This window comes from Simochromis diagramma, unplaced genomic scaffold (assembly GCF_900408965.1).
Source record: "Simochromis diagramma unplaced genomic scaffold, fSimDia1.1 OVJJ01000596.1, whole genome shotgun sequence".
Lineage (NCBI taxonomy): Eukaryota > Metazoa > Chordata > Actinopteri > Cichliformes > Cichlidae > Simochromis > Simochromis diagramma.
The window spans coordinates 10,179,099-10,192,385 of record NW_024387245.1 but is presented as its reverse complement, the minus strand read 5'-3'; the positions used below and the strand labels follow the sequence as shown (position 1 = coordinate 10,192,385).

At 40.0% G+C, this 13,287-nt stretch overlaps 1 protein-coding gene across 1 annotated transcript in view; it reads right to left on the bottom strand.

Annotated features, from left to right (window-relative positions):
- Window positions 1-1,057: 1,057 nt before the first annotated feature.
- fubp3 (far upstream element (FUSE) binding protein 3) overlaps window positions 1,058-13,287 on the bottom strand; it is a 28,469-nt gene continuing 16,239 nt past the window's right edge. Inside the window, exons 6-19 of the mRNA XM_040000156.1 lie at window positions 12,553-12,610; window positions 12,160-12,322; window positions 11,063-11,161; window positions 10,764-10,868; window positions 10,559-10,661; window positions 9,772-9,872; window positions 9,425-9,554; window positions 4,852-5,012; window positions 4,503-4,576; window positions 4,316-4,392; window positions 3,961-4,017; window positions 3,725-3,775; window positions 3,484-3,608; window positions 1,058-2,885 (exon numbers count right to left, since the gene is read on the bottom strand). Of these exons, the coding sequence (XP_039856090.1) occupies window positions 2,877-2,885; window positions 3,484-3,608; window positions 3,725-3,775; window positions 3,961-4,017; window positions 4,316-4,392; window positions 4,503-4,576; window positions 4,852-5,012; window positions 9,425-9,554; window positions 9,772-9,872; window positions 10,559-10,661; window positions 10,764-10,868; window positions 11,063-11,161; window positions 12,160-12,322; window positions 12,553-12,610 (1,313 nt within the window). The 3' untranslated portion in view covers window positions 1,058-2,876. The remainder of the gene's footprint in view (window positions 2,886-3,483; window positions 3,609-3,724; window positions 3,776-3,960; window positions 4,018-4,315; window positions 4,393-4,502; window positions 4,577-4,851; window positions 5,013-9,424; window positions 9,555-9,771; window positions 9,873-10,558; window positions 10,662-10,763; window positions 10,869-11,062; window positions 11,162-12,159; window positions 12,323-12,552; window positions 12,611-13,287) is intronic.

Sequence of the window (13,287 nt, the reverse complement as noted above, 5' to 3'; positions counted from 1 at the left end):
TGAAGTAAAGGTCCCTAGAACTACATTGATTTGGCACAATATTTGCAGAACCTGCATCAAGTCATTAAAATAATTTGAGGAATATTTTACTTGCATATAAATACATCAATCCAAAAAAATTGTGGTTTACTTTAAATGCTCTGCTCTTCTCATTTTTCAGACTGAAAGCAGTCGCTTTTAAAAAGGCCACAGTACTATTGTACAAGCAGGATCATTTTTAAATCATCGTTTCAATACAGGGGCACCTGCCTGTGCAACAGATCGGCATATTCAGCATAAATTCCCCATCATACTGTCAGTTTGGATAAGCAGGAAAATGCTTCGGTGTGTCTACAGATAATGAAGTGCCCCTCTCACTCTGCTTAAAAAGAAAAAATTATTAGATGGCCACAAAGGACCCAGCAGGTCCAAAACGTCCACAGGGATGGCATGTTAAAGACGAAGAGGATCAAAATCAAGGGCTGGATTTGGAAACAGCTGCACGGCATCAAAGCAGGGGCCGCTACGGGGCCACGCAGGATCCACTGTGGCAAGAGCCTCCCTGCTGAGGGCAAAGATGTGCAGTGACAAAGCTGGAAAGAGCTGCAGGAGAGGAGGAGGGGTGGGACAGGACAGTGGAATGAGCTGATGCTGGCTTTAAGCATTTAATGTGCGAGAAGGATGAGGAAGGAAAAAGTGCAAGAATTGTTTCAAGTGCAATGAGGAATGGCTGTAGAGGAAATGTGGCCAAGTAGTGCAGCATTTGGAGCAACAAAAGAAAGAAAAGAAAAAGAGATAAAAGGAAGGCCAACTTTAGATTTCCTGACAGGCCCTGAAGGTGAAGTCTGTTATAGTACAACTCCAACTGAAGTCCTCATCCACAAACTTAAGGCAGTGGCTTATTTTAATAATAAATCAAAAATCAGTTTCAATGAAAAGTCATGCAACAGACTCTTAAACACGCAGGTATTTTTTTGTCCGTGGACGTAACGCAGTGGAAGTATTACAGCATGCAGCAGCTCGGCAGTGCAGAAAAGTTACCATTATGAACGTGTAATAGCATAAATCACCCACAAGAGAGGCTTGCGGAAAATTTATTTGAATTTGAGAACTGGCAATGGACTATAGAAAATAGATATTCTGCTTATAAAACATGAAAACATACATTTGGCCTATATATCCTCTATGTATCATCTGTTAGTATATATATACACACACGAACACAATAGAGCTCTCAGAAAGTTTCAGATGTGAAATTTAACACTTTAGTATCAGAATACAACCAAAGACATCCAAATGATTACAATATTCAAACAGAAAAAAGAAAATAAAATTTCAGCTCAACAGTACACAATAAAGGTAGTCCGGATGTTTTCAATACATGGTTAACTGTACACAAGAGGAAAAAGAACCAAACAAAATAAACACCATAATTAGACATTTTGAATTTATATCCCTTTTCATTAAGAAATGACGTTAATAACCAGAATCACTTGCTATAATGACGCATCATTTATATTAGATCACACAAGAAAATTTAAAAAAAAAAAAAAAAAATTAAAAAAGGTATTAGCATTGGACTGAGTCCAACGTCCCGCCGAGTCCACAGCAAGGGCTCAGAGGGGGCGCCGGCGAACTGGGAGGTACCAAATAAGACAGGTTTTGATCATAATACTTAAAACATAAAAATACTACATTAATTATTACACAGGTACGAATTACAGGGGCTTAGCAGTCTTGAATAGTTCAGGTACAGAACACACCCAGGAGAGGAGAGAAAAATAAAATAAAAACAAAATCCACCACGTCTTGTTTTGCTTCATAACAAGATGCAACATCAAATTTCAAATCGCACATTCACAATCTGAACATTTTCAGTATGAAAACAGAACAGAAAAAGAGGGACAATTTTCCTGCAACTCTGATCGCAGGAAAAAAAGTATTTATATATCTATATATATGAAACAGATGTTTAAATTAAACAGTCAAATATATGAGCATATATATACATAGTTGTACAAGGTAGCAAAGTCAAAAAAGCTATTTGCAACATCCCCCTAAATCAGATCAGTGTAATAAATTATCCATGACATTTGCATTTGGAAAAAAAAAAAAAAATCATCTTAAAACTACAAGTTAAAAAGTCTGTCAAAATATTAGAGAACCCATCTTTGTTTCAAAAGTGAAATAAGATATTGCACCTTTCTTTAAACCAGAGTACAATAAAAATGACAATGAAACAGCATAACAATGCACAACAGGAATTAAATTAGAACTATTGCCACTGGCTGACATTAACCCACCTTAAACCTTTTAACCTTAAAAAAAAAAAAAAACCTGTAACAAAAACATCACAGTTTCATTTTATTGAATTATGTAAAAGGAGAGAAAATAACATTTTAAACAAACGTTTTAAACATCTTACGACATGTGACAACAAAACACTGTATTCAAGACTGCTAAGCACACAATCATGGTTTCATTTCGACAGAGCTAGAAAAAAATAGATCATATTGCCTTTTGAAATGTTACAACTCTTGGGTTCATTTTGGCGCGCAAACTGAGCAAAGACAGGAAAATATAGAAAAAAAAAAATATAACAGAACAGCTCTCTCAAGTCCAAAGAACAAAGGGATCCCATATACTGTCTATCCAAAATAACAGTGTACATAAGCATTTAGTAACAAATAAATGTTCCTGATTTTAGAAATATTACTTTATTATATAAGTCACTCTACAGCTAGTGTTTCTCACTAAGAAAAAAAAAAAAAAGTCTTCAAGGCGCTGGAAATCTAGACCCCCCCACCCCCACCCCCACTTTAAAAAAAAGAAAGAAGAAGAAGAAGAAGGGTTGTTTTCATCCTCAGTGATTCAAGTCTTTAACCTGGGCGCCTTCTCTAATGATCCTGTAAAGTTAAAACATGACAGCGTTTAGCACATCAACATTTGTCAGGCACTTCCATTAAAACGTGCGACTACTGACAGCACTGCAAAAACGCTGCATCGTCACAGTGTTCGGTGCAGCAGCATACTGCGAGCTTTCTAAAAACAGTTTTAATTTTGAGTGTGAACTATTTCTAATTAACAGTCAGTTAATGGATAAAATATTTGCAGTCTTAATGGGAGTAAAGTTGCTTTTTCTTCCTATTTTCCAAGAGTTTAGTATTAAAAACACCAATTTAAGCTGGAAAAAAAATAAAGTGATAATATATATTAAATAAATATTTTACTTTTTTTTAAGAAATGTAATTTTATTTATCAAGAAAAAAAAATCCCAACAAAAAACAAACAAAAACAGTACATATTTTTACTACACCTGGCTAAAGTAAAATATCACTACTATGATTTGTTAAATGTAAACCACAATCAGCAGCAATACAAAAAAAATAAAAAAATAAAAAAATCCTCCTAACTTTAATATTTACTCCAGGAGTATAAAACTGAATGCATGCCGTATAAGACGAGCTGATCCTTCAACATCTGTACATTTGAGTCCGACCTCACCTGAAGACCCGGGGCTTGCGTCTGAGCGCCCTGGCTGAAGAAGGCCATCGGCTGTCTGTAGACGTCAACCCAGGTGCTGTAGTCAGGATTGGAGGTCTGCTGAGATCCAGGACTAGCCGCCTGGCCTGAACAGAAGGAGGGGAAAAACAAATTAGGTGAAGAAGAAACAAATGCAGGAATTGAGCATATGCTTAAATCCGTATCTACTGCACTCCTAAAACAACACGGTAAAACTACATACCCCATCCTTTGTTGTATTCAGGAACAGTACTCTGGGCCTGGGTTTGCTGACCTATAACGAGCAGAATTTTTATTTTCTACTCCACTGACTTTCTCTTCTTTTTTTTTCTTTTTTTTTAAAAAACAGGCTTGTGTGAATAAAGATTAATGTGCACAGATGAGATTCTACTTCAGTCTTGAAAGAGTAAAACAAAGAGCTAAAGGATAAATGTTCTTTTTTTCCTGAGTGACACTTGCCTAACTTTTTGTAATACTGCTCCCAGTCCATCTGGCCCGTCTGGGATCCATTGTGACCTGAAACCAGACACAGATAATGCCGCCAGAGTTACTGAGGCTGGATTTTACTTTTCCGCTTTTCCATCTGCAATGCTGCTTTCTGATGATTTCCACCGACAGCAAATGGAAAACACGTCGGTGCAAGAAACACGTGGATAACCTCCGGGAAAGCTGCCAAAGACTGAGAACAGAGCTAGTCGTGCTCTGCTGCCGAGCTTTTGGTCGCCGTTTTCAAATTTATAGCTAATAAAACAACTTAAAATGCATCACAGTATTCGTCTAGATAAAGAAGCACATTCTTGGTGAAATTACTCACCGTTATCCTGTTGTCCTTGGGGTTGCCATATCTGAAAAGTTGTCCCCCATCCTCCAGTCATGAACGTCTGAGGCCCACTTCAAACAGGAGAATGCAATCGTGAGTTTAAACGGCATCTGCTGAACATCTATATTCACATAGGTATGTGTTAAAATGCACTGTGAGGAGGAGAGAAATGGACCCTTACTGTTGCGGGGGAGTGGTTGGTCCTTGGTTGTAGGGATTCATACCGAAGGTGCTGTTCCCCCCGATTCCTGGGCCCTGGACAAGATAAAGAGAGGAGACCACACTTGTGTTTAAAAGGAGCCAACAGGCAAGGTCAGAGGGCAGGGCCGAGCGCTGATGCACTCCATTAAGTCCATTTGATGGATTCTTCATGTTTAACCTCTGGTGACATCCTGCTGGCCACCAGGACCAGAGCAGCCTAGCTCAACCGAGAAGCTCCCCGCTTTGACATGTGCGCTCATGAATATCAGACCAGACAATGGACATTTTGGGGAGGGAGTATCGTGGGGGGCTGGAGCTAGACCACCTACCCCAATTCTCTCATTGATCAGCTGGCGGGCCTTTTCCATCTGCTGAGGGGTGCCTCGGATGGAGAAGATGCGCACGTTGGGGTCGGTGTTGGGCGGCGGGTTTCTCTGCAGCTCCACGTGGGCACGAGACTGCTCTTTGATGTTCTTGATGGTTTCTCCACCTGAAAAAACACAAAAACACACTCAATTTTCATATGCAGCTTGCACACATTTTTCAAACAACAGTGCATTTAGCACTAACGCCAAACACTTGTGGGTTGAGGTGGGTTTAGAAGACTCCAGATCTAATCTCCAAGTAAACTCCAAGATCTGAAGTGCTCAACTATCAGTACTGGTCAGAGTTTATCATAATAAAGCAGTGAAAAGCTTACAGCTAATTGGGAACAAGGTTATGTGTTTAGCACAGTGGTTAACACATTCGCCTAACATGTTAAAAGAGCCCTCGCTCTAGACCAAGAGGAGGAACAAATCCTTGAGAGGTTTATGTCAAGAAGAGCCTTCATCCTCCGCTGTGACAACCCTTTGTGAATACGGGAGCAGCTGAAAGAAGCTCCAGACAAGGAAACGATTTTAGTAACGTCTCAGTTTTATTAATTGTTGACTATGAATGCACCGGACTAATATTTACAGGAGCTGTAATCCACTTTAGATTTCATTACCACTGTTCTCTCCATGCTGCTGCTATCACTGATGTCCACAGCCCTTCCTAACAATTGGCTTTCATATACCGCTAGTTCCCAATTATCTGCATGACTGAATTTGTAAAAACCATAAATAACAGCTTCCCCTCTTCTTTCTATTTATGACTCCATCTATACATCCTGCCATCTTTCTAAGGCCGAGAGGCTAAAAGCCGTTACACACCCAACTCACGAAATTCAGAATTTTCAGAGTCAAACTGGCTGTGTTACACACACACACACACACACACACACACACACACACACACACACAGAGAAATTTGCCCTTAAAAAACTAAAAGAAATTACAATAAAAAGCAGTTAAAAACAAGATGAGACCAAGCGATGATGAGCTGGTCCTGTTGTTTCTGTGGTTTCATCAGAGTTGGAGCTGTATCAAGACAGCTTTTGTACATGTAAAGCTGTATTATTTTAGTGTAATGATCTGATTGGCCAGATCGGTTTATTCAGATATGGGAAGAAAAAATAAAAAATAAATTAAAAAAATAAAAATCCGTGTGCACGGCTGTATCAAAAAACAAAACAAAATAAATAAAGGCGACTCTGAAAAATATTTCGAACGCATGAACTATTTGCACAGATTTCACGCAGCCGGGGTGTAAAGGTCTTTACTTTAAATTAGGTTATTACCTGATAAGTGAAGGAAATGATATCTGTGTGTGACTTCATCAAAACTAAAGCAATGAGAGAAGAAAACAGTTGTCGCTCACTACACATTCTGGTCATTCAATACGAGACAGTCAAGTTTGTCTTACAGGGTTTGCATGAAGACCAAAGTCATTGTAACCTCTCTTCTGACGTCCGACTCGGTGCTTTGCTCCACAACACATGGAGCGAGAACTGGGCCAACTTTCTCTTCTGACCAAATCTAAGAGTGCTACCTTAAGAAAAATACAGCATGTGTCTCACCACTTATCTACCATTCTCTTGTAACATCCATGCAAATCAGGAAACAAAGGAAGACATCTCCTGCACGACAGCCCCTCCTCTGCATCGGATGCCAGCTTCCCGACGTGTGGGGAGAGCAATTACACCAGCAGGGAGAAATGAAACATAGCTGGCAGGAGAAAGGGGGCCAAAATTGAAGCGTATCCTCCTTCTGGGATATCGTTTGTCTCTTTTACCCCCTTTCATTCTTGACTCGGTGTTGTCCTCTGTGATGAGAGGTGGAGGAGGGGGTCTCCGAGGGTGCTTCCCGGGGGGACACCGGGGCTGTCCCAACATCAATTACATATTTGTTCACTTGTGGCTGACACTCTGATGACCCTGGCTGACCTCCGAATGAAAGCGCTCATCAAAAATCTCTCCTCCTCCGGTAGCCTTATTCCATGCTGCCAAAAGACTGCACATGGGCCATTAACCCATTGTCAACCAAATGAAACTTCTGCCTTAATGAAGCCATTATGAGCTCTTCTAGTCAGACAGCAGAGAGCAATGAAGACCCCGACTATTCATTTCATGGACTGGGCTGTAGTGAGGACAGATAATACAGGCTTTATTAATGAGACTGGTTTAGCGAGTTGGAGAAAAGGAGGGAGACAAAAGTGCAACTGGTGACAGCATTCAGGGCGAAGCCAAGGGACTGGTTAGCTGCTGGTGGGGAAAATAAAACTTCTAGTGGCATTAAGGGAAAGTAGAATTAGCAGAACGGGCAGCGATGTTTCTAATGTCGTTGAATTCAGCTTTATATGACATTACAGTGGGGTGTTATAGCTGAAATAGTGGAATAAATAAAACTTCTAAAACACGAACAGAAATGTATATTCGCTGAACTGCATGCAAGTATTTTCCCACTTTAAAAAAAAAATAAGGATGGGTATTGACTCGTGTTATGGGATAAACACCAATGCACCATTTGACTTGTTGTCCAAGAAGGCCAAATAAAATGAAATACTGCTGAGACTGAAACCCCAGCCTAATAACAAACTAAATGCAGCTGAGGTAAAAATTTTATTTATTTACTTTTAAACAGTGAAAGTCTCTGCTCCACTGGGAGAGCAGGGAAACAGACAAACCTGTAGCCCCATTCAAATACATTAATCTCCAAGCGAAGACTGTTTATATATATTTTTAACACCTTTTACATAAGTCAAATGAAGGGTTGGGCTTTTTTTTTTTTTTTTTTTTTTTTAAGATTAGGAACCTACCAAAGAAAATAAACAATTAGAGATCACATCTTATTTTAACATCTCATTGGTTAGTTTAAAAACTTAAAATAGAAGTTATAAAATAAATTTTAAAAAATGAAATAGAAAAAAACCGGAGTAGATAAAAACGTGCCTTCGTGCTCTCAGCAGTCTGTCACTAATGAGATTTAAAATTAAATAAATAAAAAGAGGACTAAAAGTGCAAACAATTCAGTATATAAACAGTGTAAACCCAAACACCCCCCCAAAGAGCCAAAAAACACCCCCAAAAAACAAAAAACTAAACATTTTATTAAGTCTCAGACGTACTTATTGGTAGTTTATTTTTGTCTCTTTGACAAGAAGAGCTGAAAAAGTCACAGCCCCCTTTTAAATATTTACTCACTCAGCTTAAATTAGCAAAACAACCCCATATCAAAATCACATCATTAAAAGCTTAAATCATTAAAACAACAACAACAACAACAACAACAAGTGGTCGAAATTATGATGAATAACAAAAGTTCCTACACAAATGTTAATTTTAGCCAGTAGCAAAGGTAGCAGCCCACTGTGGGTTTAGATGTTTCAGGTTAAAACTTGTGCGGTGTAACTTTCGGATCAGGATTCAACTTTATTGTCATTACACATGTATAAATACAGGGTAACGAAATACAGTTTGCATCTAATCAGAAGTGCAATAAGAGCAATTATATACAGGTAAGTTAAGCATATATATACAGATGTACTACGGCAAATGTACGGATATACTGATATATACTTTGTGATGCTGGTTATGTGTTTTGCACTAACTTCACGTCTCTGGTAACGTCTGAGTAGGTTGGTGGGTGGCTTGATTCGTCAAGCTCGGTGTGGCGGTGTGTATGAGGTCAGAACAGAGGGGCAATGAGCTGCATATGGCATCGTAAAGATATTAATCACTGCATCCTTTAAGGGATGCCTGACAGCACCCAGACCCACCGCCATCTCCACCATATTGGCCCACTTCATATGCTAATGCACAGAGAGGGGGACGCAACGCCCAGGTTTATTTGTTTCCCTCGCCCCACTACATGCACAAAAGCCACTTGACATTTCTATTGCCATGTTTTTATCTTAGGTAAAGAGGCCCCCTTTGACCCGCCCTTCCCCACACAGACACACACACACTAAGGCAGCATCCATCCTAGCATACAACACACACACACACACACACAGCTCCTTCCAATGCAATGGTCAATGACTTTTAAATAGCTGGCAATAGAGTGGGCATGAATAGCCAATAAGCTAATTCCTCCTATTCATTCCCTCGCTGCACTCTATTGGGCTGAAAGACCCTCATTAGATGCCAGGCAGCCTTCCACATGATTGAGGGCTGTTATTATGCACCTTTAACAATTAATGTCACATTACACGCATTATCCCCGTCATTAAGCCCTTAGTGAAGCCAATGAATGCCACTTGTGCTGTATACATGAGCCCTGGAGGGATAATAGGAGGGTGGTCACTCACCCCCTCCTCTCCTCATCAGTCTCTCTCAGAGGCAGGACACCAAACGGCAGTTATTAAAATGGAAACTGCAATCTGCTGAGCTGGATACTCTTATCAAGTCTGCTCATTTTAATCAGGCTTATGCAACATCAGCTCAAACAAATACAAAAAACAGCATCTTGTGCTTAAGCGTTAGTGATATTTAAAAGAAAAAACTGTATCTGTGTTTAAATATCTCCAGAACATTTTCCTTACCTTTGCCAATCACCAGGCCACACTTATCAGCTGGTACTGCATATGTCATCTCTTGCAGACCTCCAGGCCCTCCCATGTTACAGTCACCTCGCCCTCGACGTCCCATTACGCCGCCAAATCCATCTCGCTCCTGTCAGGAGGAGACAGGAGAAAGGTCATTATAATAAAGACACAAAAGAACTTGACAGATTGTTGGAGGTCAGGAAAAAAATCCCTGCATATGAGCGACTGCTCTGATGGACTTTAAAATAAAAATAAAATAATTCATAAACAAATTGTCTAATTAAATATTTAAAGCCAACTTTGCATGAACAGATGCAAATACATGGGGACTAAGAAGCACATACCTGAGCTGTCTGAACGAGTTCATTGATGAGGTGGACCGCATGATGACAGTGGTCGGGCTGTCCCATCACCTGAGCTACACGGTCGGGGCTGATACCGTCATCTGAACAACCACATTCAAGGGAGGAAAAGTTCTTTTAGAGAAGCTTAAACTGCATGAGGACTTTATATACTTTTCTGAATTTAAATTAAGAAAATATAGGTGATATGTTTCTAACTTTAGTGGCTGCCTGTTTTTTTCCTGACTGCATGGACACGTCTCCAGAGAATTTACATGAAAATGCACCAACTACGCACGCACTCCAGGAGACAGATGTCAAACAAAACCGTAACTTCTGAATGAACAGCTACTGACAGCTGGGCTAATTCAGAAAAAGCTTTCTGTGACTGATTGTAAAGTACATCACCACTACAACTATAATTTTGTCATCTTTTACATGCAGGTAGGCTGATAAGGACCAAAATGTACAAGTTTAACACTTTACAAATGTAAAATTATTATAATAAAGTACAAAAATTTGATTTCAAGCACTTGCAAAGACACTCAAGAGCCCGTGGTTGTACCAAATCCATATTTTGTGTGTCGTTCATGTCAGATTTTAAGGGCTTTCTTGACCTCTTACTCTACAGTTTACATTAACTACAAATGATGACAGCTTATTTTACGACAGCTTAATTAAAATACCAGAGATGCACATCAGCTACTCCCTTGTATGTGAAGTAATTAATCTAGACCCAATCGTATTAGGCAGAAATGGCCAAAATGAGGCCTTGTTCAATCCTCTTTACCTTGCTTGAACTGGATCCTGACCCCAGCGTCATTCTGAATCTTCTTGATCATCTCGCCATTCCTGCCAATGATGATGCCAACAGCAAATCTAGGCACAACCACCTATGTTGACAGAAAGAAAGGAAAATGAAGAACGCTTAAATGTACTCTGAGCAAATTTAGCTGGCTGTCGCGAAGCTGAAAAGCAGAGAAAAAGGCTCTCACGTCCAGACTGCTTCCACCCATTTTGGAGCCAAAATCTGCCCTGCCAGCTCTGTAGTCCCCTTGGTCTTTGTCCCGGATGAGCTTCACCACAAGTTCACGGGCTTGCTAAGAAGAAAATTCAAATACTGGGTAAACAATCCTGCATGTGAAACACAGCCAAGTCGGACTGAACCGCTCCTCAAAAAAATAAAAAGTTTTGAAATAAAATGTTTGAGTCGAAGGCTGAAGGCATAAAATGTGTAAAATTGAGTGTAAAACAGGACAGATAGTGGCACACACTGAGCACTTCTGAGGCTGACCTGCACTTTGTGGGGATCCCCAGTGATTCTCAGGGGCTTGTCTGCTCCAGTGGGCATGGGGTCATCCTGAATCATTATCATCTGCACTCCTGTTCTCTCCTGCAGGGGTACAATCAGACAGAAGAAGAAACAACCACCAAAGAGTTACCTGGGGAACAAAATACTACTCGCTCCAAAAAGGAGGAGATTCTAGCACATCTCAAAGAACAGGATGTTTTTTTTGTTGTTAAAAAACTAAAACAAAACTATTCTGAATGCAGCCGTTCACACAAACCATGTACTTTTGCAGGATATATTTGTGGCATTTAGTTTTGAATCAAGCTTGTTTTTGTTTGTTTGTTTACATGTGAATAAAGATATCTGACCAATCAGACCACTGCATTTGACAACAAGGCTCAAAACACACACTGGTACTGAAACAGGTCCCTTGAAAAATGTTTGAAAAGGGCCCTCCGATTGTTACAATTTTATTCTTACTCCAGTGATTAATGCTTAAAACAGAGTGCAGCTGATTTCAGTTTGGGTCAGTTTCTACTGGACAGGTCAAACACTTTACTCATTCCTAAATGCTCGATGAAGAATCACACAAACCTTAAGTTTGTCCCAAAAGAACTAGTCTAAAGAAATCAATTTCAACTTGACCACCTTAATTTGATCTGTTCTAAAGATGCAGTTTGTAAGTCAGTGGATAATTTAGAACTAGAGCTGCTTCCTTCTTCCTCAGACCTCTTTTAGAGGATGGCTTTGTGCTTTTAGTGTCCTTTTTGCAGAACTCTCAGATAAAGCAGACAGTTACCACTTCAAGGGATATTTTTAATTACAGTCACGTGATTCAAACACACTAACACTAAACACACCTTCTAAAAAATAAAATAAAGTTTAACCCTGTGCAACAGGGCTGTGACGTGTCCCCCGAAACTTCCAACAGTTGTTAAACACCAAACCCATTCTTTCCATTTGTAATCTTTATAGTCCTACAATCTGTATGCAAAATGTTGCAATAATAATACGAAGTTCAAAAATCAGGTCATCACCATGGTTCGTTTTTACTGTAGTGCATGTGTTGTGTTATCAGTGCAGTGCATCTACTCGCGGACCTGCAGTTGTTTAATGGTCTCTCCTCCTTTTCCAATCACCAGGCCGACTTTGTTTGCAGGGATCAGGATCTGCTGAATGGAACTGTTGCCGTCCATCTCATTGTGGAAGCCTGGACCATACCGACACTGCTCGATAATCTCGCACAGAAGCCTCTTTGCCTGCCTGGAGGGATGGAGCCAAGAGCAAGACAAGGGATTTGTCACTACAACCTGCACAACCACCCCCAAAGAAAACGCTTTGCAGTTGTGAAAGATGAGCTCAGGTGATTCATTCACTGATCAGCACTTCAAGTGAAAAGAGACTGGAGTTCAAGCCCTGAATGACAAAAGGGCACACTTTCCTAATGACATGTGGAGTTCCAGCTAATCTGTCAAAGTTAATGTGAGACTTACTCTATGTTCTCTGGACTGCCAGTCAGCGTGCAGGGTCTGTCCAGCATGCCTCCACTGTCTGCAAGAAAACAGACAATTAAAGAAACTCATCACTAAAAAATAAATCTTTGCACTTACAAGTAGTTTTGGTTAAGTTTTAGTTTCATGCAATAAAAAAAATGAATGCACTGCATGTTAGAAAACGTGAGTTTCATTTTTCAGCAACATATTTCACAGACTTGCAACTTAACATGATAACAAACCACAGCCTGAGATGTGGCGAACACTGCATGTCCCACAAACAGTGCTGATAGTTGTGCGAGTAACACTGGAACCAATGTTGGACAAACTATGCGAAGACAATCCTCGGTTTTGTTAATTTAGCTTGAGTGGGGAAGAAAAAACGAAACAAAACTCCCAAACCCTCTGTACTAGGCTCAAAGACAAAGAATAAATGAATGGCAGAACAAAGACGAGAGCCACAGAGAGGCTGGAAAATAAAAATGCCAAGTGCCACAAACTGCAGGTCCTCTAAAGTGTAAAGTCCACTTGCGACTGGCTCTTATGTTATGCAATAGGTTACAACCTGGTTTAAAAAACAAAAACAAAAACCCTGCATTTAGACTTTCTTCCCCTTCCCTAAATGGTAAAAGTTAGCAACACATGTTAAAGTCCAACTTTCACTATCTGGAATCTGACAGTGAAATTCAGCCTGAACAGACATCCAGGAAGTCTGCGCTCCAGGATTTGAGTGTT